General features: G+C 35.7%; 1 protein-coding gene across 1 annotated transcript in view; it reads right to left on the bottom strand.

Moving 5' to 3' along the window:
- WWOX (WW domain containing oxidoreductase) overlaps nt 1–25,509 on the bottom strand; it is a 472,928-nt gene that overhangs the window by 336,446 nt on the left and 110,973 nt on the right. The window contains exon 8 of the mRNA XM_071756660.1: nt 21,925–22,189. Coding sequence (XP_071612761.1) covers nt 21,925–22,189 — 265 coding nt within the window. The remainder of the gene's footprint in view (nt 1–21,924; nt 22,190–25,509) is intronic.

Here is a 25,509-nt window from a genome sequence, read left to right on the forward strand (position 1 = left end):
TACATGAAGCACAATAAAAGTTTAAAGCTCAATCAACTGACTTAGCAGGAGAAACAAGGACAGTGCTGTCAAAAGCACAAAGGAGGTACTGAAAAAAAAAAGAGTAAAATATGACTTACTTCATGTTATTGTTATCATCTCAGTGGGTATACAAAACAAGACTTACAGGCTGATTTTGAAATAATCAGTGCCTACATAAAAGCAATATAAGAGCTTTAAAGCAAATGCAGAATAGATTTAGCAGCTAATACAGTTAAACACAATTTGATGACTTTCAGATCAGTGAGAAAGTAGTATTTAAGCTGCCTTGTATTAAGTAAGCAAAGTGCAAAATGCAAATTACAGTAACTGCTCTATAGATGAGATGTTCTTAAACAAAAGCTTTCCTTGTGGAATGAGGTTGTGCTACAACTGACAATTCCAGCCTAGCTGCACGTATCAGGCAATAGATAATATGATGCACCACTTCCCTAAACATAACAGATTTAGCAACATATTTTGCTGAAAATGGAAAAACCACCAGCTTCCCCTTACAAATCTGGAACATTCTTGAATATAACTTCCACGGTCTCAGCTTCAGCTGCTACAGTCACTTTCAGTACAGCATGTGTTTAGAGAAAGCAGCATATAAAATGAGCTCAAAATTTCCATTTACAAATATCATTTAATGGGATTTTTAACTGTCTAAGAAGATAGATCCACTGTGTTTCCTACATTAATGATCTATAAAAAGAATGGAATAGACCATAAATACAGTATATTTTGTAACAGCCTTTACTAAAAGAGCTACTACTTGTGTTTATCATTTATAACCTCCCATGCAGCCTCAAAATTGATTAGACTTTAAACCATACATAACTTGCTGTGTTTTTCATTTTGAGTCATATTGCAAACATTTTTATAACTCTGTTAATATATTCCATACTTTGTATTCCTATTGATTATTAATATTTCTTTAGGAGACTTTATTGCTTTTCAAATAAAAAGTGTTAGGTATTTTTAAAAAATAGAAAATAGTATTGCAACTTACATACTGTTCATTCTCATGATAATTCTAATATAAAAATTGTGTAGCATGAATAGTTGCAGACTATCCTTTTTCACATATTAAACCCAAGAAATAAAATGAAAACAGTTATTAATATCAGGTACTGCATGGGTTCCAGATATTTTTTTCCTCTCTCAAATCTCTATTTAAGCTGTTGGGCTGAATCCATAATCATTCTGGACACTTAAAAGAATTAATATACTGAAGGAGTGTCCATATACAACATCATGGTTTTATGTCAGGTATATATTATCTTTCCTAATTATTACTGCAGTTTGCAGACTCAAATACAATTTATATTTAGGATATGATTTTGCTATTAATTACCAAATTGGGAAAAAAATAAAATCTTGCATTATAAATTCTCTCTTGGAAATTAATGTTATTCTTTTTTTCCATAATCCTATCACACAAGCAATAAGTGCATTGCAGCATGAACACTTTAATTTTTCCAGTTAGTTTTGAGCAAGCCCAGAGGTGAGGTTTAATAAGGATCAATGGCACTTTATCTGGGACAGGGCCACTTCACAGCATGCAAATTACACAGTAACACTTAAAAAAAGAAATAGATTTAATTAAAAAAAAAAAAAAAAAAAAAAAAAAGTAGAACCACAGGCTCTGGAAATTCAATTAAAGGATTTATGCAAAGGTTTGCTAGGTTTTTATATGCAGTTACTGCTTATATAATGAGCTTTTCATATTAAAAATCAATAGGTAATCTAGAGTAGAAGATCATCCCCTTAAATACATTTTTGAAATCAATTTGAAAAATAGTCCATCAACTGCTGTGACTACTCTTGCTGCTTCGATTAGACTAAGAGCAATATTTAGATTGTAAGACGTGCTATGGAATATCTATGCTTGGATTTTGCTTTCAAGTGTTCTTGTACTTTTAAGTGCCCAAGCTAATCATACAGTAATTCAAGACTGTGTACAATGGATAAATAAATAATTTATTTACTAGCAAGGGCACTGAAGACCTGAAATACCTAAGAAACCTAGAAACCTAATAGCACAATCTGACAATATTTTGAATATATGCAAAACTAACATCTATGAATGAGCGTCTTTGCTATCTTTCTTCTCAGCCTAGTAGCCACTTAACACACCGAGATAAATATTTCTGTTTATAACTTATTAAATTCACCAGCTAGGGAAGCAATTAGCCTAACACTTGTCTGAAGTGCAACTTTCACACACCATGAATTTAAAGATGGATCAGGTCCTGTGTCCTCCAGGTTTAATCTAATTTGCCAAGATGCTGTGGCAATATAAGATCATTATATTAAAGTACAAACATCCTAGTTAATATTCAGCATTTAAAACAAGTTCACATCTCACACAAGCAGGTACACCTATGAAATAAGTGGAGATGGACCCATTGCATCAACACTTCATTTGCATCTCTCTAAGCAATTGCACAGAGTTTGTAAATATTTGTGAAAGGGAAATTCTAAAGAACAGATTCTAAATAATAAAATGCAGAGGGGAAAACCACATTCACTTACTGCATTATCTCCTATGTTCATATGGCAGAGAGGAAGAAATCTTTATTTCAGTCACTGGTTACACACTCATCCACATATTCACATACATGTTTCGTTATCTTAATTCAATACTTTGGAAGAAATATAATTCCTTTATAAAAGTTTCAAAAAATGGTTCTGGCATATAGCTGCTCTACATGAAACAAAGCAAAATGACAACCATGAGAGTCAGGGATTAGATAAAATTTTCTCTATCTGTGACATGCTCTGCCAAGCAAAGCATTTCAGCTATGAAATATCCTCAGAAGCAAACACATTATATAAAAGTTCCAGAGTAAGAAGAAAAATAAATACTAGCTAAAAATAAGTACTAGTTTGCAGTTAAAATATGATATTTAATACCAAGCCTATACTGATCAGAAAAATAATTCACCAATAGTTTGCCTGCTGAAATTTCTTATTGTTTAAACCTGTCCCACCAATAACAGCCAAAATTTCTGCTTCAGAACTTTACTCTTTACACCCACTCTACACCCATCATTGCAGGATACCATGGAGTTGCAGTACAGACTGCAAGAACAAATACCCTCGGCTGTCATTTCTCTATTAAGTCAGTTAAATATCTTCATAGGCATTCTCTGAAGCACATTTCTTTATTGGATTTCAATTGTTTCTTAAAAGAAAAATCTCAAAGGAATCAAAGAAAAATGTTTGCTTACTCTCATTTCAAAAGAAATGTGGATACAGACTCATGCAATGTTTCTCAATAGGTTTGAAACAAAGACGTTAATGAACAGTAGCTTTATTTTAATCTTTCTTCCCACTAACTGAATATCTTATGCACACCATATTTTTCTACACTTTTGCATTTTAAACACAGTGTAAGTACATGAGGGGATCAAAGAGTTTCAGATGAATCTGAAGAGTTATAGCAAGGGTAACGAGGGTCCTTAGTTTCTAATGACAGAAGCATATGCTCTCAACTTTCTAAACTGCATCCAACTGAGCCATTTATCAAGGCCTGAAACTTTTTCATTATTTAAAGCACTACGACAGCTTTCCACTTGATGCCTTGGAAGTACACAATAATAGAGACTCTATAGTCATTAATTATAATATCAGCTGGTTGATGAAGTTACTGTACTTGCTGCTTGGTGATTTCATTTTTAATTGCAGCAGGTGGTGTGGAAATAAAGTGATGCACTGACACACACGGTCACCTCAATAGTATTTTCTTTTTTATGTACAGAGAAGTGCAACTTGCTTTATGAAAAGTCTTCCTGTTTTATATCCCCCCACAGAAGCTGCAAGGACAAATAAGCACACTGAACACAATGAAAATTAGATGCTTAGAAATAAACTGATAGAAGACATACTGTGCCTGTTTTTTTCCTTTCAAAATATTTTCTCCCCCATGTCAAGATTGGCAATTTCCCAACAGAGTCATCATAAATAAGTCACAGCTACATGTAATGTATAATTTTTTCTACTAATTTTTGATCTTACTAATGCATTTCATTAAGTAGCCTCTTTTGAACTCCATAAATGTGAAAATAAAGATCTAATAAAGCAAAATTAAACTTCAACTGCATTAAAGCCAAAGACCATTCTAAAAACGAGTGTGTGATATTCTAAATGGTATGTCCTATTTTTTTTTTTCTATTTTGGTATTAGTCATTTATGCTCCATTGCTCTAGTAATTTACAAACCCATTTATCCATAGTTTTTTGCCATTTAAACCCATAAGCATACTGAAATGGATTAAGACAACAGTTATGGGGAATGATTTATCCTTTTGTTGTCTTTAGATTGCAGCTGTCTATGCTTTTGAGTAGTCTGTATTCTTCTGATACTGTTGTCCACCCTCAAAAGCATATTTTCCTCTTCCGTTTTCATTTCATTAATCTGTAATTCAACAGATTAGAAAACTACTGCAGGAGATTTTGCTACCATAGGTTTTCCATGAGATTGATAGGTAATAAAAACTGGTGATTCCTCATGGCCACAGACATCTGTCTCCTACATAAATCAGCAAACTCCCTTAAGAATCCCTTATATCCAAGTCATAGATCAATGGTACTCAAGCCTCATTACAACACACACTCTCAGTTCTCTGAAATAAGGCTGGGCTACCTTAGATCAAAACTACATTAAATGTAATTAATACAACTGTGATGGAAATGGGCACAGCATACAAATGGACATCTCTAGGGACAACAGGTGGTAAAAGCAGCTATAAGCACTGTCATGCATGGCACACATGACTAGGGAAAACCGTAGCCCTCTTCTTTACTGAGGACTTAGAGTAGCTACATCATAAAATGGAGAATGGGCAGAAGCACACTCTTATGGCACAGCTGCAGCAGTTGAGCAGCAGCTGGAGGTCACCTCTTTTCTAAAGGAAAATGCTGTAGTCTTGCAAATTTTAAATTCAAACTTCAAAAAAAAATCTACATAAAAATCATTAGACGTCCAAAAATTAAACAGAAGGGACATTTACTGTAAGCAGTGGATATGAGGGAAAGTCTGAGGTGAACTGTTTGGCTGTAAATCAGGGAAAAAAAAGGTTGGTTCTAACAATTTGGTACTTGGTACAGCATTCATTTGGAAGAGAATGCTACAGAAAGAGGGAATCAACAGAGCAAAAAGCAGTGTCTGATGTGCTACAAGGTGTCCAAAGCAAGCAGTCAAAAATAAAACCACAGACTCATCTTGAGCGCTCCCTTGATGAAAACACTGTTCATTTTAGGAGTTGAGTTGCTCTCATTGATGAAAGCAATGCAAGATTTGAAGCATAGACAAGGGAATAAAGTTTAGCACCTTTTGCTCACAAGGTACTGAAGTAGGTTATCTAATTTCAGAGGATTAAGCTCTCTGTATCCTGGGTATCCACTGTTTTCTATGGCAAGAAGATTCAAATCTACAAAATGCAGAGCAACTGCATTTCCCACACTGAAGGACCACCCCGTGTTATTTCCTAATACACCATAAAGGCAGAGATAATTACAAGAGAAAGCTTGGAATTTGACCGCATTCATTCTTTGATCATTTTGATTCTCTTTTCTTTTCTTTCTCCTTGTAGTTTTGGCTTTTTTCTGTTTTTGTGGAATCTACCCCCCTTACATTGCTGTAGTGCAAATGTGGAATGCAACCCAAGCAGCAGCAGCAGCAGCAGCAACCATGTGTGATAAACATGAAAATTTCAATAATCTTCACACTAAGTACTCAATCTAATAAGTAGGATTACACATTGTATCATAAAAGTGATTTGTTATTTGTTATTTTCTTTGCCCTGACTTACTTTTCTGCCATTTTCTATAAAAGAACTTAAAGTGTTTCTACAAGGGTACCAGAAGTAATACTGAATTACATTCTCAAAGGCTGCACAGCCTCATTTGCTGTTGTACACTGCACAGATGTAAGAATTATTAACAATGACTGGAGACCCACAATGTCATATGATCCAAATGCAAATCCTCAAGGACATTTATTTCCTCCATTTCAGTGGGTAATTGAACCTCTAAACCACCCACAAAGATTAGACTTGTAAAACAATTAACCATTTGTGCCATGAAAATATTTATGCTGCAATTTTTTTAAACTATGAATATGAAAACTTGTAAGGTAGTCTACAAAATGGAACTGTTCTATACTGAGCTTCCATATCCAAAAGGTATTTGCCAATAAAAAACCGAAGTAAATGGGAACCACAAATCCATAAACAAGTAACATCATTATCAGTCTCAAAATCAACACAAAATGTGGCCTTTCCCCTAGCATTAAAGATACCCTCTCAGTGTCTTATTTTCGCACTGGACATACGAGTATCATAGCTGGAAATCAGTAAAAATACCTCTAGCCTAGAACAGCTTCCCTAGAACAGGATGGGAAGAGAGTCTGGAAAAATTAACACCACGCCTCTTATCCATCACCCTCTGAGAAACAAACAATTGACCTCCACTATAAACTAATGTCAGAAGTTCATAAAACTAGTATTATATCATACCATAGTTACCAAAAAAGTAAGGAACCAATCAACAGCAAGGAGGTATCTCAATCAATAGTGACAAAAAATAATCAAAAGATGGCAATTAACTCATTCATACCATAGAATATATTTCTACTGTCAGAAATCATTTAGTTTGCTTTATTTGAAAATGAATACAACCTGAATATGCTTTTGGTTCTTGATTTTTCTTTTGTTTCCTAAAATAGCTAATATAAACAAGACAACATCCTGATTACCTGCTTAACAAATACAGACAGAGAAAGCACACTACAGTGCTTCTCTGGAAAACGAAGAGTTTCAGTTCAGCAGCGCCGACTTCAAGCTTTTATCAGCACTAATTTCAACGAAAAAAAAATGGTCGTAAAATTCAGAACAGAGGGAAAACAGACCTTAATTAAGGAAAGTGTTATCTCTTTCTATTATAATGAAAGCAAAGCTACAGTTATATTTTCACCAAGATTTTTCCCCACTTAATGAAGACATTATCCGTGAGTTTTCAAAGTCACTTTACAAAAGAGCATTCAAGAGACATTAAAGTCAGCTTAAACTAAAAAGTCTTTTTGAAGTCAATAAACAATAAAAAGAACAATGAAAAGACAGCCTTTGATCTCTTCTTACTCTAAAGTCTTTAATTTCTGTTTTAATCTACTAGATGCATTAAGTCTTGTTTTCAAATATTTTTCATCTGCGAAGTACAATAAGCTTGCACTGATTTTTTAATTCATATGTATTCTTCATATGTATTAATGCACACTTCTCATTACCAAGGATGGGTGTCATATCTGGAAGTTCTCCCACAAAAATAAACAGAAAAAAAGTTTTAAAATAATTTCTCATCATGTTCTCTTTTAAAATTTCTTCAAGAAAGAAAAAAATGTAAAAGGAAAAAGAAAATAACATCTTCAGCTTTGAAATTTGTGAAAGATCAAAGACTGTAATGCACATAGATTTTTTTAAGGATAAATTATTAACATGGGAGAACACATACTGGTCAATAACATGGTCAAAGAATTGTAAGTTAAGAGCATCTCTCTACAGCCATTTACAGTTAATCTTTGCTTATTGTTTGCAAGAAATTCCAAGTTATTCACTAGTTATTTTAATATAGCTTTTAAAAAGCCATTTTTGGCAAAGCTGAGAATTTTGCCAAGCACTAGACCAGGTTCAGCAGCTTGGCATGTTTTAATTTCTCCTTGTTCATCACTCAGCTGTAGGACACTGGAAATCACACAATCACCATGCATGAGAGTGCACGGGAAGTCTAAAGGCAGAGCCAGCCATTAGTTCCCACTGTGCCACCCATTTCTCGCAGGTATTTAGCAGAAACCCAGCCAGAAGGGGAAGAAGCTCTCTCCATACCTGTTCACCCTTGACACACCTATAATTTCTTCTGTATAAGTAAGAGTATGCTTCTGGTATTTGCACACCTTCAGGAACATGGAATCATCCACAGGGTAAGACAGGAAAGAGAATTACATCCTTCCTTTCAGACCTAGGTGACTGTAGCCATCTGCAAATTCACTCTCCATGTGTGAGAGGAAAACACAAGGACAGCAGAGGGAAATCTGGGCTGAGCAGTCCCAGGGATGTGCCATGCTGCCATTTCTCTGCATCAGCTCCATCCTGGCCTTGTGCTGGCAAAGACACCTTTACAGAAGTGAAAACTGATGAAGCCCTAGGTACCAGAGAAGCAATTTTCTCCTTCTTCTGCTATGCAGTTAACCCAGACACCTGGTAACAAATTAAATGCTATTATAGCCTTCAATTCTCTTATTTCACAGAGCAGCCTTTAACCTAGACACGTAGTGTTTGGAGGATTAAGGGTGAATCCTGGGCCTCTATTGACCAAATGCCATTGGTTTTTTTTGATATCTTATCTTCCATTCTGTCTTCAAAATATTTCTCTCACAGTTCTTCCAAATGAAAGCATTCTCCACCTCCACTTGTGGCTGAAGTTGCCAATTTTTGCTTGATGATTTTTGTATGAGAACACATCCTGAAGAATTTATTTCAATGAGATTGCTGAATATCTGACAAATACAAGCCCTCAGTTGTTCATTTCAGCAGTGGGATATGAATGGGAACACCCAGTCACTGGCCTCTGAATTTTGCCGATATGAGAATTTTATCATTTTTCATACAGTATATTTCATTTTGATTCAAATAAAACTAAATTCTATGGGACAGATCTTCTCTAAGGAAGAAAATAACCATGTAGAAATTCAAGCAATGTCTTTTTCTTACATCCAGTTAAGCAAAAAGACGAAAATTTTCACTTTGCTCATGGCAGATATACTTAATAAAAAGAATCAGACTGAGAGCACTTTACTACGTTCAGACTAGGCTTTTATTGATTTGGATGTGCTATGAACCACATTATCTAATCTACAATAAGCCATTTACCAAGTGCAATGATCTATGGGCTAAAAGGCTTAGATTTTTAGTTCCATTGTAGACTTTTTGATGAAATGGTAGATCAGCAGAGAATAATAAGATTGTCAGGGACAGGAGTGTCAATATTAGGAAATTAGAAAGTTTGGCTTACTGTTTTAAATCCTCTTGCTGTTCATTTAAAAGCCCAGTATCTCTTTACTAGACTAATTGAGTCTGTATATTTATCAGAGCTCCCAGATGACATCCCACAGGGTGTCAAGTCCACAAGGGCTCAAGTGCTCATCCAACTGAAAATATTTTTATTTTGCAAAAACAAAATCATCCATCTGAGCACATGACATATGAGAGTACAAGTTATCATGATCCTCTCTTCTTGCTATTGCTGTTTGACACCATCCAAGTTTCACCTGCTGCGTGAGAGATTTTAGCAGTTTTCTTTCAAAGTAAGTTGATGTATTTTGCATCAGGAACTTTACTTACATGCACAGAGTTTGGAACATGAAGCTGAGATTTCAAGGAGGCTTCTGACCTACATATAAACATTGGGACTTGCAGTCCCACAGTCCTGTCTCTCATATCCTCTCCTCTACTTATCAAGCTTTGGCCACTTCTCCAGATGGGAATTCTCCAGCTGCCAACATGAAATGCTACAGAGACCTCAAGGGGGTTCGTTTATCTGTTGGTCTATGGTAATCTAGGGAAGAGCCACACATATGAGATCTGATTCCTTATTTTACAACATAGTTTTTTGATTGAAACAGGTAGCAATGAGCTTCCTGCCAATGTATATTCTAACTTCCTTCTCAAATTACCAAGCAATTAATGCAAAGATAACTTCTTCCTGCAAAATGGCTGATTTCAGCTGACCGGGACTCTGATGTTTGTGGAAAAAATAACACTGCAAAACAGATTTGCAGCACCATAGCCATAACTGAAATAACTTCTCCTGTTATCAAAGACGAACAGAACTTAAATTCAGTGGCTTTCTGTAGACAGAAATAAAATCCAATATTAAGTGTTAATTAAGTGAAAGCCACAGCATATTTATGAGGTTATTTTATCTATAGTTCTACGGCAAATTTTACTGCATCATTTCTGAGTAAGACTGATAGGTTACATGCCCAAGTAAATGTAGTGAAGACATTAATGTCACTTTAAAGCAACTCAAGCTTTGATGCTCTGATATTTTTGTTGTACTGCCACTATTAGGACGTGTTGCCTTATTCTTTGGAAGGGAGAAAAGGAAGTGTAACTAGTTCAGCCCACCACCTAACTTTACAACAACTGACACTAACTATAACACCCGCCAGTTTGTATTAAGATGTTATTGCACCTTTCCAGTTCTAATCACCAATTATGACTCTATTAGTCCTACTTGGCAGTTCAGCTGCTCCTGCATCAGCTGAAGGGGACTTGGAGACAGACCTCTGATCTTCCCGTTTCCGCTCCGGTGAGCGCTCAGCACAGCGCCTGTCATCTTGAGACATTGAGGAGGTAAGGCACTGCCTTTTCTAAGATAACTACACCTGACCTTACAACAATTTACTAAGGAAATACCTGCCTAATGGCAGTGTGACTGCAGTTTCTTTTACACTCACAACGGCGCTGCAAATTAGAGACAACAGGATAAATCTATGACCAGCTCACTAGACACTTCATTAAATCACTGTTCCCCTGCCTTGTAGAGCACTAATAGAATCACAGCCCTCGTTAGCTACTGAATAAAAGATCAATCACATTCTTTGAGAGCTCTTGCTACCAGCTTCCAGAGGAAACAAGGAAAAAAAAAGACATATTTAGGATCATCAGTAAGATTCTGAATGGCCTCACTGCAAGTTGGTTAAATTACCTTTTCCACAACTGACTCCGACTGTAATACTCTGAGGAACTTGTTAAGTCTGCTTTCAAAAGCTGCTATCTAATATATGACTACCAGGCCCTGGTCAAAAGTTCATAATGTGCATATGTAAAAAGGTACTAAATTGCCTGAGGGCTAAAACCAGAGGAGTTTAATTGCAGCAAAATGCTGAAAATGGTCTGTTGAGGGTCTTTCTATTGGGATACTACTAGCACGAACTGATTGAAGTACAGCACATAAAAGCCTTACAACAATATTTCCTTAAATGTGGCTGAAACTGCTAGCACTTGCTAGAGCATGAATGGTGTGCCAGGAGGAAAAAAGAACCTTCTCTAAAGCAAACAAAGATTTAAGGATTGATATAATTCAAAATTCAGAAGTGTGTGGATAAAAGGGAGATTTAAACAACAGTGAATATATGTCAGTATAAATCATGTTATAAGCTTCACGTGTTCTGGTGGGAAACATCCATACCATGGTGGTATGGATGTAAACATTTTTAATTGGCACCCATTAAGATTCACTGCAGTGAAAACTGGAAAACAACTTCCATCAATCCATTTATGACCACACTTGGAATTTTGGAAACATTAGACTAAAGATTCTTACACTTAGCCTAAAATCCAAGGACTTATTTGCAGAAAGCCAAAAATCATCCCTCTACTGATTAGCACGATAAATAAAAAAGGACAGTAAAGAAAAAAGAAAATATTTTTCTATTAAAATAATCAAAATACACTTTTTCTACTGAAAAAACAGAAATCCCAACAATATAAATGATGAGTAAAGAGGGTGGTCATCTGAAAATTAGAAAGAAACAGCAAATTCTTCACTTAGTTGTATTACATTTTATTATCTCAAATAAAAGTATCCTTTCATCTAACCAGAAACTGTGAACAATTTAACTCTTTGAACAGTGAATACAAGCTGAGTATTTTTCCTTCTATGTGTGCACTTATGAACATCTTGCCTGAGAATTTGGATTTGGCCATAAATAGGCATTTGAAAAAAATAAAAAGCAACTATTTTTATATTTTCCCCTTTTTTTCAGAAAGCCTTAATTTACTCCTCAATATTTATTTTTTTTATTATCTTGACCAAAACCAATATTTAAACTGGACATGATAAAACATTTATCTTAACTATTTTTAAATTTTATTTTTACCTTTTGAAAACCATATTCAAATAGAATATTATCCAATATGCAATAGGTACAAATTTGAAATTTTAACTTAAACTTAATTTCATTAGACATACTGTTTAAAGGAAGTAGCCCAGGCCTCTAAGTCTCTGTTTCAGGTCTGGACAACCCTTTCTCCCCAGCTTCTGAGCACTTCAATCCAATTAATCAATGGATGTATCTGACAGCAGAAGGGAAGAGGGAATGGAAGCAGAAGACCTTAAGTATTTTTCCGATGATGATAGTGACCAGGAATGAACATATAATTTGGCCCAGCTGCATTTCATTACCAATTTAAACATTATTTTAGAGGAATAGATTAGCAATTAGATTGCATTTACAGGAATCTTTCCTGTGGACAGTGACAAAGTTTTCTGTTAAGTCTCTGTCCCCTCCAAAGAGCAGAAAAAGCATTTTGCAGGTCTTGAGGATGCAGGCACACTATTTGATTTTCCCAGAAAAGCAATAGTCTGGATTGTGTTCTGAAAAGCATAATTGGCCTTAGCTGAAGGCCACTTAAAATGCCACGTTACTGTCTATTGAATAAGCACACATGTAATGCAATAATGATAAATTTCACCTCGCCACCAAAAATAAGGTCAGATACTGTGTCAGTAAAAAGACATTTTATATGAAAACATTTCCTCTAGAAACATAAGGCCAAAGGAGACAAAAAATATTATAACACAAGTGGAACTGCCAGTTTTGTTGAAACATTCTATAATTTCTTTACAAGCTGGAAATTCACATAGATTTCTCATCAAAGGAATGGAAGAACTCTACCCCTCATTTTTCCTCACAAATACAAAGTCACCACTTCTGGTGATAAATCTGAGCAGCTCAGTTTATACAAACTGGTTCAGCTAATGGCATCAGTGTAGCTCTAATATCATTTAGTTCAGAGTAAAACCTCGTTTCTTGGCAGAACTACTCAACTCATTTCCAGTTTACTCATGGTATCTTGATGAAAAACAAAATAAATGTGTTTCCCAGACAACCCTCATTTTACTGGCATGAAGTACAGAGAATAATGACAAGTTTTGAAGTTTAAGCCATCAGATTTCTAGCAGAACTGTACCACGTATGCACCCAGTCCACAAGAGGAAATATGGAAAGACTTTTCAGACACTCAGCTACTCCAAGACCCTGCCTACCTGCTCAACTGTGCTGCTTATTTGGGGCCTTTTCCTAAGGGAACTGCAGTGGAGAAGTTCTTTTCCTACACAGTGGAAAGCTGTCTCTCTAGTAGCAGGGCAAGGATGCACCAGGACACCCAGTATCCCTGTGCCTCTGCTTCTTAATTAACATTGTCAGATCAACAGCACTGTTTGGGATGAGATGAACTATTCAACATGAGCAGACAATCAGATTCTAAATTACACTCTTACAAACTCATTATCATAAAAAATTGCCAAGATGGTTGGTTTATTTGAAGTGCTAAATTAGTTTTCTTGGACTGGTAGCATTCATCATAATGTAGGTTTGACATCTCAGGACAACATTTTAATAGCAATGCTGTTCAGTCAAAAGGAATAGTGTTTCCAATTTTCTACCAAAATGTAAAAAAACCTAATTAAATTCATTCGTGGATTACAGTGACAGACAAAGTAAAACACCTAATCAGTAAAAATCAGTAAGTTTCAACTCCTATGGCTGCTTAACATTCTAAAAAATAATACTGGTAATTACTAGTAAATACTCTGAAGAGTATATAGCTCTAGCATTCTGGATTACTCTCAGAGCGTGATATTCAGTGGGAGCTACTGAGCAGAAAACATTACTGAATATCCAGTAGAAAAACTAAACATGCTCCCTAAGACAGTCTCATCAACCACAGACCTTTATCCATCCACATGGGATGGAGCCAATGCTCTAAGCTGGCCAAGGAACATCCTGCAGCTTGAGTCTTGCCTTTAGAAAAAAGGAAATCACCATAGTCATATCCATAACATTAAAAAAAAATAATAAAAAAACCCCAAAGAAACACACCCAACCCAGTAAGCTCCCTTGCATTTCCCTCAGGAGAAAACAAGATACCTAAATCTACAGAACTGACAAGAACTAGAAACAGTATTGGTATCACAGAGGGATACCTCCCAAAAGCCTACAAGTATGCATTTATTATACATACACCTAGATTTTCAATGGCTTTCCTGGAAGGAAGTTTTTTGGAATGCTAATTCAGTTAAGCAGTTATGTCCACGGAATGCCAACATGATAATGAATGACATGTCACATGCAAAAAACAAACAGATAAATCACTTTTTCAGGGAAACAGACTCTTACTGTGTACCGTGTTCACCTATCCAGGAATATTAAACACATTAAAAAAACAACTATGTTTTTCATGTGTGTGTGTATATATATATATAGATCTATCTTGATAGATAGGTACACGCATATATGTAAAAATAGTGAGAATACTGAAATCACATTATGTAGTACTCTGCATTTGATATACTGTATTATTTTTGGACCTTGCAAATATACTTTTTTAATGACTTTGCTCTAGCAAAATGACTTTCTAGCTCAGATTACTTGGACACTTTTAGTGTTTACTCTTCCATCTTTTGTAAAGTCAGAGGAGATTTCCCTGAGAACTTCAAATAAATAAGATATCCAGCTGCACAAACACTATATATTCTGTTAGATTACTTTGGCTTCCTAAGGAATATTTGACTTTCTCTGAATGTAAATGATTAAAGAGAATCCATCATATGAAACTGATTGGTGAACTGTTTAAAGTGGTATGGCACTTCTTCAAAGATGATTTAGAGATAAATGAAAAGACCATGTTATGGTAAAGCATCTCAGATACCCAAGGAGTTCTAGGGAAATGTTAATTTAAGTAAGCACTGCATCCCCCAATTAAGAAATAGTATTTCAATGATACTTCCATAAAATAGGATTTACACTACATTCTTTCCTAAATGATTTGATATTTCATCTATTCTAAATATGGCCAATAAAAGCTTGGGGTTTCCTGAACATCTGTCCATTCATAAATAGCAACTTCAAAAAAAAAACAAGGAAAGGTAAACCATGTTCTGCAGTTCACATTTATACTGCCTTTTGAGTTATGCTCACAAAATGACACAGGCTAACAACATTTAGTTATGTGATTTCATTCCTTTTACCACTTATATTTTAAATTTGGGGATAGTTTTTTTTTTAACTTCTGGAGGCCAGAGAAACTAAAACGAAACTTTATCCAATAATGTTGCTTTTGCTGAACTTCAGATGTGTGAAGTGTCTTGGCAGTTCCATTTCCCATATGTATGTGCATATAAAAGATGAGGAAGGATAAGGAACTAAAAGATGCACTATTGTCATGTCAGGTGACATGGATAAGGTCTCCATTCAAAGTTCAGTGATGTAGGTGAAGTATGAATTTGATTCATCTTCATTTAAGGAATAAAATCAGATTTAAAAAACACAGTCAAAAGTAATTCAGTTCTTAGTCTCTAAACTGATCAAGGAACTTGATTCAAGGAAATAAAATTGAGGAGGTGAAAAGCACACTAGTGAGACACAATTATTTCTTACAACTATTTGTTATTAATTCCTCCACCCCCTCCATGATTCAGGTCTTACAACTACTAAAATTTGGCAGATGGCAACAGTTTAAGTGGAACACAGATCTGCCATTTTACATCCTAACCTACATGGGTGTTGTCTTTCACATTCCATGTCACTCATAGCACCATAATTTCAATAGCTGAAAATATCTGGTTCAGTTGAAGTGCCTTGTATAATTTGTGTTTGGATGTACTTCATTTACTTGCTAGCTGTACAATGTAGTAGCTATAGGTCTGTCCAAAAAGTCGTTCAATAAAATTAGTTTTTTAGGAACTATTTTTATATAAAAAATTATTAGAAACTCATTGCTAGCTAAAAAGTCAAGTTTTTTCCCTGTGAATGTTTGAGACTATCTAGCAACAGGCCATTGGATCATTATAAATGAACTACAGCACATGGACTCTGCTTTTGATTACAGTTATCTCATTCAGAAAAATGTCTCTATTACTCTCTTGTTATTAAAGAAAATTAATAATCCTGTGACTTATGTACTAGCTGGAAACAAAGGAGGTCTGGATTCTACTGTGTTATTTACAACAAACTGTCTAAGTGACCTTGCTCAGGCACTGAAATGAGAAACTGTGGGGTCACAAGAGGGGTTGAGGCACCAGAGCTGCAGAGTCACTGGAGGACCCTGGGGTACAGAGAGGGGCATCTGGGGGGCTCTGGGGTGCAATAAGGAGCACCCAGAGGGTTCTGCAACAAAGCAAATGGCTCTGGGGCACTTCAGGACATGCTTGCATTTGGCTTTCAGCAAAGCATGTTAATTGCAGGCAGCAATTTTCACTGCTAGCTAGGGCTACAAAGTCATCAAAGATGACCCTTATTAGGCAAAATTTTTTTCTAAGAAAATCTTTTTTGTTTATTGCCCTTTTAAAAATGTATAATCCATTGACATGCCAGCATAATTTTAAGTCTGTTTAAGAGCAAACAATTACTACATTAGTTCAGAGATACATTATGATGACCTATACTGGTACATATCTGCCATTTTCTGAAGTTAACAGTAAACAGCCACATACTTCCATTAACACCAAATAGATGCATGAAAAAAAAGTGAAAGTTAATCCCTTTCAGCTTTTAAAAAGGTCTTCAAGACATTTAAGTTCACTTGTCTGTTTATACAGGATATCACTAAATTTTAACCTAGTTTATTCCCAGCAAATACAATAAATTATGATGTTTCATTATGACAAAGATCTCAAGAACACTGCCACAATGATGAAGCAAATTCCTAATAGTGAGTATAATCTTGACACAAAGAAACAATGCTAAAGGGACCAAAAAAAAGGCTAAATACGCTGTTGAGCTGTTTCTGCCAGACTGCAACATCTTCCCTGTCATCCAAGCACCTCAACACTCGTAACAGAAAATTCCTTCCTTATGGTTTATCAAATACATTCTGAGCAGATCAATGCTGTGCAACACCTCAGAGACACCAGGGCACTTCAGTTTAGTGCTGCAGCTGATGGTGAATAAGTGAGAAGATATAAAAATAAGGAAAAAACAGGAACTTCAAATCTTTGGAAGACTGAAAAAGAATCCAGGATTAAAAAAACCAAAAAGTGCAGTGAAGGAAAGTCTGGGGTTTTCAGACAAGCGAAAATTATCGTATCAGAGCACAAAAATAAAAACATTTACTTTTGAAACCTTTTGTTAAGAACTCATTATTTTATTTGTAAGGAAATTTATATCCATGAATATGATACCCAGACATTGTTGTAACAAGGTCTGTTGATGGTGTAACAATCTAAACCAAGAAACAAAAAAATTGAATGCAAGACTGACTTTGCAAATTTCAGAAAGTAGCAGACAGGGCATTCTGAAATTCTACAAAAGTCTAGGGGGAGAGGAAGAAAATCCTTATTTCCTCCACAAAAAAAGAGGACATAGCAGAGCTGCTCAATAAGCAGCTACAGGGTGTGTTGGACACAGCAAACTCCATGGCCATTGCTTCTCCCAAACACTGCTCTGCACACTGAGACCTCAGCTGTTCTGTTTGGCACATGGAAAGGTTTTTATAAAGAATTTCCATTCCTGTGGTATGGGTTATGGGGGACAGATTTAATTTGCCCTCATATTTCATGCTACATTTATTTTAGGAAGAAGTTAAAATATGTATCAGTTAAATGTAATTTTGATAATAAAGGAGCTTATATTACATTTTATTACTAGATAGGATACAGAAATTTGAAGAGTAGGAGGAATTTTTGCACCATCCTTCCAGAACTATTAACCACTACTTTGGAGGCATTTCTTCACCATCTTTTACAACCAATCAAAAAATTCTTCCACATATACCTTCTTTCCTTTTACCCAATTCAGTCAATTTTAAATAACAGCATTCTGCAAGGAAGCATATGATATCAGGACTCAAAAAATTAACTCTCCTTCCATGTTACTAGAGGTACAGATGCCAAACCAGTTTATTAAAAAAGAGTTGTTGCTTGGCATCGCTTTCAAATTTATTCTCTAGGCATTAAGCCATAAAAGAGGAGAACTCCATGGGTGTTTTACACACTCTCCACAAGTGCTAGCATCCCATAGACAGTCCCCTTTCACTCTCCCTTACTCTTTTGCTTCCTGCCCAAAACTCAATTTGAGAAAAGAAACTGCCATTTTGACCATATATGAACTGTGAGGCCCTTTTCAAAAAGAAATGCCTGTTGCTTTTCAAGAAATCCCAGTGCATTTTCAGGAATGTCTTAGGGAGGAAATGCAGGCCAAATTCTGTGCTGAAACACACATATATACCCACCCTGCCCCTGACTGCTCTTGGAGCTGAGCAGTTGAGGGCAGAATTTGGCCTGAGCTGAGAATTCAGTTATGGAAGCCAACATCAACTCAACAGAGCCCACACAGATCTTTGGCCAGCAAAAAAATGTTTACTTAAGAAGGGAATACTATCCCCAGCTCTAAGGGTTATTCCAGCTTTTTTAGCAAAAAATCAGGGCAGAAAGAAAAGAGATTGAGATTGCAGGGCCTCTTTGGGGCTTCAATCAAAAGCAAAAAGATGTGATCATTAGGTAGAAGCAAGTCACTCCTGTAGATGCAGATTCATTTCTTTCCAGAATAGCATTTCTGAGTTTATGTTAGGTGTGAGTGCAAAACAACACATGAAATTTAAATTTAGGCATCACCAACATATTGCAAAAGTAAAACCAGTGAAGCAGCTGTAGGCACAGGGGTTTCCTGCTTCCCATATGAGCAGTGCAATACATGCCAAGTGCCTAAAACACTGAAGGGATCATGTCAGAATGACAACAATTCATTATTTTCAGTAAAACTAAGACACGTAGACAAGTTAGAAAGAATATTTGTAAGGGTCTCAAACTCTCATCAGCAAATACTTTAAATACAAAATCTAGTTTTGAAAAGCTATTCTGTTTGGGGGGAGGAGGGAGAAATCAAAGGGCAGTTCAAGTATCAGACTCTTACACAGTGAAAAATGAAGGGCAGAATGATCTTATTGAGTCTAACTGGCTGGTTAGAGATGACAGGTTGAGCTCTTCTAGTTGTAATTTATATCTCAGCAACAGAACATGGTTATATTCCCAACCGTTAAAAAGAGGGTGACACATCTGCTAAAACTCTAGCACAATGGCTGGCGTTGCACTGCAACAGGAAATGTAACCCAATAGTCTCAGAACTTCTACAAACCCGAGCCATTTCTTAATGTAAAAGGATTTGAAAAATCAGTTCACTGAAACATCTGTTATGCTCTTGCTGCTCTAACACATGATACTCTTTCTGCACTCTTACCTGCCAACAAAAATATTTGGGTCTATGAAAACGATCACAAGTGTGTGATAATGGCACTGCTTCTACTTTCCTATGTCATTGGACACTCACAAAATCACCTGGGGGTGACACTACATAACAACCTGTGCTGGAAATCTACAGTAAATATATTTAGTTTTAATTCTGCATATTAACAGCAACAAATCAGATGAGTTCTGAGTAAGTAGCAAAAATTTAAAACAAAAGAAAAATCTTGATATGAGTGTTCTTGAGCCAACTTTCAAGAAGACAAAGAAAAGAAAAGAACTGACAGAAAGGGAGAAGAGAAAATTAAAATGAAAAAGTAGTAGAAAATGCACAAGGTAGCAAAACCCTAGAAAGCCTTAGATCAAGCAGGCATATGTGTGGACTACACAGTTATTTGCAAAGTTTCTCTTTCAATCTTTTCTTGACAAGATCTACTTGTTTCGATTTCCATTTATATGCATAATATAAGCATCTCTGATTTTCCTGCATACCCACGAATGGGCACTTTTCTGCTTTCTGGCAATCAAAACATTAGTAAGGTTCAGGGGAACATATCAATTCCTATCAGAATTTGAGTTATAAAACTGATGTTTAACCTCAACCCTTAGCCTCCATCATAGCATTCAAATAAACTCAGTGAAATACACACAAACATGAAGGACTTCATGAAGTGATGGGGCTTGGACCAGAGTGCAGTATATTGCAATGCCAATATTTTTTGTACGGTATTTTGTATGCTCTTTTATTGACCATCCATAAATAAAGAGATGCTATAGAAAAAATAAAATCTATCAATTGATTTAAAGAATTCGGCTTTTTATTTTGTTCCTTAGAGAGTGAGATTATCTGAGCAGCCAACACAAAAGTTTTCCTTTGTGAAAATATGTCAGAGCAAATAAAACTAACAATTCATAGAAGTTCCACAAACTAGATTCCTTTTCATGGGACATTGATAACATTCACTTATCCATTCTCAGGAGAACTTCCAAAAATTATTTTACAAACTATTGCTAACACAGCAGAGACTTATTTTAAAAGGTCCTAGTCAAAATAATCATGCTGTTGAATGACATGACCACTTATTCCAAGGTGCCAGAATGCTCACTTACCACTCTCATGGACATAAATAGGTTTTGCATGTGTCCAGGATTCAAACTGCAGGAGGAGGTTAGAGGTGTGGAGATTGTCCAGCCTGACACATTCTCAGTGCACCACACTACAGTGTTGGTATTTTTGCTACATTGATCTTATCAAAGATTCCGGAATTGCTCAAGCAGCTGTTAATTTTTTGTCATTTAAGCAGAGCTATAAACACTATAGGATGTGTTTTCCACTTCCATTAACCCAGTATAAATTAAGACAAATTTCATTATCTCAATGATAACGAAATGTACAAGCAAACTTTTCAGTGCAGCTATACACACAAGTTCCAACACTAATAAGGGAAAGTATATAGGGAACCTATACAGCTCATATACTACAGGTTATGCTGTAAATTGAGCTACTTAAGGATGGATCCCTATGTATCAACAATTCCTTCTCTGTTCTTTTTGAAATAATACCAATCACCAACTCAGTGAGAGGAACAGAGACAGTAAGTTCTATTACACCACAAGCACTCTTGTCACTTGTGAGTTCTTCTGTAAAAGGAGCCAGGTTTAGGCTTGGACAAGTTGCCATGGCAAGTTGAGTTCTTCAGAATTTTGAATCTTTTCATTTCCTTGATTCATAGCTACAAACGTTCACAGCAGATTCCCTCTCCCTGCTCCCCCCCTGGGAATACCCTTCTTCATCAGGGAATAAGGGATGAGAAACAGCCAATAAGGTTAAAAGAAGCCAGTTCTCAATGAAATAGAAGTCATCCTCTGCCTAAAAAAAAGACTTTGGCTGCCTAGTAAATAGCCTGGTTTAGAGGTTCAGGGGATAAGGGTTACACCTTCAAGTGCTGGAGGTACTAAAATTATATACAGAAGACTCAAAATTGACTATAAGAGAATGACATGGCCTTTCGTTATGTCATAGTCCCACTCAAAAGTCCAATGGAGACAAAGGAAAAACACCTAATGCCTTTAGTGCTTTCTAAGAATCAAATTGTTGGTTTCTTGTTTGGTTTGGGTTTTTTTAAATATGAATGAAGGTGCTTTTACCACTGAAAGCACTATCCCTCAGCCATTAATAATACCTGTAGTATCTTTTCTAACTATGCTATCTATTTACGTAAAAAAATTCAGTCAGGCATATTTGACTTAAAAATCAAAGTGATTTTTTTATGTTTTATGAACTGAGCACAGTTCTAAAGTACCCCACACCTATAATGTACAACTGCCTTAATCACAGCAAAAATCACATATTCAAACAAGAAAGTCATGGATTCCATCTAGCAAGGTACCTTTACTGAAGAGTAACAAAGTTAATTTCAAATGGCTGAAGAATCCTCTTCTAAAGCACTCAATATTTTGGCACAATGTTTGTCATTAAAAGCAAGGTCACAGTTACAAAAGGCAGGAGGTCACAGCAGATCCTCGCATCTGGATTTTAATAGCTTTACCCCCCTGATTTGAAAACTGAAGATGTGTAAAGGACTGTAAATCATTCACTTACCATGGATTTGGTGAAAGGTCGAGCCAAGGTAAATAGCAGGGTATACACCCACCAGCTACGATGAATGGCAGAGTAAATCATATTTCCAGGATGGACTGAATTGGACGTCACCCCATGGGGAGAAAGGCGTCGGTTCAGCTCGTTGGAGAAGAGAATATTGCACAGCTTGGAACGATTGTAGGCCAACATAGCCCAATACTCCTTCTTAGATGGGGAAAGCAGGCTGAAATCAAGTTTTCCAGAGTCATCTTTAATTTCTGTAAATCTAAAAAACAGTAAATATGTCTCAGATACCCCAGAGTTAATTTCAGTCTCATTAAGAGCAACATAAAATGTAGACAACAGAGTAGAACTTGGCCAGAACCAACATAAAACAACAGTTTATTGAGCAGTTGAAAGCATCTACTGGAAATTGCTTGAGACCCAAGAAGCTGTTGTATATAATATGACAGTAAAAGTACTGAATAATTAGCAAAACAAACAATAAATAAAAACAAGCCAGAAATTGCTCTAGTGATTCAAAGGAAACATTTATAACTTACAAATCACTTTATTTAAAGTCAAAAGAAAAGATTTTGCTGTAGATCCACAAAAGCACATTTAACTTGAAGGAAATAATGTAGGATTAAATAACTGCATTAGAACCAGAGAAAACCAGCATTCTCTCATTTCCCTTTCTTCCCCTGATTATTTCATCCAGTGTTCACATACTGCACACTTTCATTTAAGTGTTCAAGTAACTATGGATGAGTCTTACTGCCTGTTAGACTCTTTTTTAGATTAAAAATTGATGAATATAAAGGGGTTATAACCTTGGTAACTTGCCATCAATAGTCTTATATGTTTAAAAGATAAATGTAAACAAAGCCAAAATGAGTTCTGGCAGAGTATAATGTTTTTAAGTATACCCATGGCATGGCTGAACACAAATCAAAGTAACTAGTTGATGTTTTTTAATTGGGTCTGACAGAGTCATTAAACACCAGCTGTTTGTTTCTTTCCTTTTTTTTTTTTTTTCTTTTCTTTTAATAGCAAGGTAGTGAATGTTCTAAAGACATTTAGGTGAAGACAAGGAAGTTTCCCACCCCCTAACTCATAAAATTTGAAATATCAAATTTGCTGGTATATCTTAGTATTAGAAAATAATACTACATTTAGCTATAGAGCTGTGTTTCACTCAGCTACTAAAAATAAAAAGGATTTAGCAAGCTCTTTTTCATACTCGGAGTTTTCAGAATCAGCTGGGGAGAACAGGGATAAACATAATTATAGTGCAACTAGAAAAATGTTCTAAAATATCTTTTACTAATTTTGCATTTGATGCCCAGAAATGAAGAGATCAGCTGGAATTTCTACATTCATTCTGTGAGCCGAATTATAATACACTCAGAGAAAAGCATCTACAATATTTGAAGTCAAGAGGAATCCAGGATGTTCTGTGTCTTGCAGAATCAGCCCTTCAGTTTCAACAACAAAATTTCTCCTTCATAATTTATGGTTAGATAAAATACATTTCTGACATTAACAGGACTATTCTGGGAGGAATTTCCTATATTCATTCCTCAAGTAGTAATTTATGACACCAAAAATAATCTATAAATAAACCACTTTGTGTATACTGCACAAAGGAAACACAGTGGCAGATTTTCAGGCCAGTCCTGCAAGTGTGCTTCTGGGAGTCAATCTTACTTATGTCTGCAATCTCAGTGAATTCAGTGGGATAAGGGCTGTACAATCAAATTAATAGCACAGAAATAAAGACAGAAGGAAAGTCAACCTACTTATTATTCTGATTTTAATATGATGTGCTCAAAGTACCCAAAAGCTTAATTTCAACAGAATTTATTTGTGCTGAATCCAGAGAAGTAACTGAAAACCAGAGAGGCAAATAAATATTTTGCCTTGGAGCAGTTTAGTATAATATTTTCTGCAAACGTGGACTTCATTTTTCCCCTAACAGGGGGCCTTGACTCCAGCAAAAAGACTCAGCCAAGGTTTATGGAAGTAATTAGATACCAACACTTCTGTTTTACAACACAGTTTAAGGCTCGGAGTTCTCAAGTAGGTCAGAAAGTCCCACTATCCAGTAGTACCTAATGTCTAAACTAACTCCCTACATCAACTTCTTGCCATGAAGCAGACTGGGGGAGGAAAGGAGGCATTTACAATGACCAGTGTGTTAAGATATGCCACAGTACATGAATTGGACCTCTTAGAAGTAGAGAAATATAAACTAATTGTGTTTATTATTTTATTAAAAAATAAGACTGTTCCTTATTTTTTAATTGGCTTCTAGAAACCTTGGCTGATCTTACTGAATTAGCAACAAACACTTTAAAAAAATGTTTTCAAACCCAGATAAAGATGGCCAGCTCCAGTTACACACAGAGCCTAACACAGTGAAAAACAAAGATGTCATTTAAAATACTATCACAGATACAAACTTACAAAGGGGAACAAGCAGCTGACAATTCAACATAATCTCCCATTAAATAACAGCTCATTTATACGTATCCTGTTGTGCCCTCCACATCTGGCAAGTGATTGGAGTTGGCAGATTTATTTCTGGAGCTATCTTGCCTGCCCTGCAGTAGCCTCCCTCACTCCTAAAGGGACTCTGCTACTTGCTTTCACAAACCTGGTGTGATTTGCAAAGATATGGATGTCCAGATTTTGTTACCACCTAATTACTAGACATTTCATGTCTTTTAACACCGGGGAGGATTATTACTGGCATTTTCTATTGCTTCCTTTCATTTCAGCCATCATAAATTTAAAATGGTAAAAGTAAATCTATCTGCAGTGTGTCATTTATACCATAAGCCCCTGTGTTTGGAAGTGATAAAGGTTTCAGCCTGACCCTTGGCTGGTCTCTCTCTACCAGGTCCCTGGGGTTACATTTTATGGAAACATGATTAAAAAAATAAGCTTCATTCTGGGTCACTAAAACATTTCAGAAATATGAAGGCAGGGGGGTGGGGTGGGAAGCAGAGCTTATACATTCTTCCTTTTAGATTGTTAGAGCTGTTACAAATGAGGAGAAGTGAAAAAGAAATCAACAGTAATGTTAAAGCTGGACATTACAGGTCTAATCCTGCATTCCCCAAACTAAATCAGAAGGCAGTTAAATAGTTTGTGCCCACTAAAATTTTTAACTGCAGCATCAATTTTGCACAAGAAACTTTGTTTAAATCAAATCTGTGTTTTCAGTTACTAACAAAACCACCACAAACATGTCTGAAATGACATAAACCTCATCAATTTCTTTTTTTGCCAACTGTACTTTTCCTGACAGTAGAAACAACGAGCATCTAACATTTTAAATAAAACTTTAAACAAAAGAGACATAGCCAGAATTCTTATACGTATTAACTACACTATGTCCCATTTTACAATTATACAGCTAATGTCTGCATTGAATTCCCTAATTTCTCATTATAAAACAATTGGATTTCATCTAGCAGTTTTTAATTGCATTGTTTCTCCTGCTAAAATAACTGCACATTCTTCTCGGTAAGATGTTGAAGTTGTTGAATGACAAATCAATATAGGTCATGCCATTCAGATTTAATCAATTATTATTCC

The sequence above is a fragment of the Heliangelus exortis genome, chromosome 13 (genome assembly GCF_036169615.1).
Source record: "Heliangelus exortis chromosome 13, bHelExo1.hap1, whole genome shotgun sequence".
NCBI lineage: Eukaryota > Metazoa > Chordata > Aves > Apodiformes > Trochilidae > Heliangelus > Heliangelus exortis.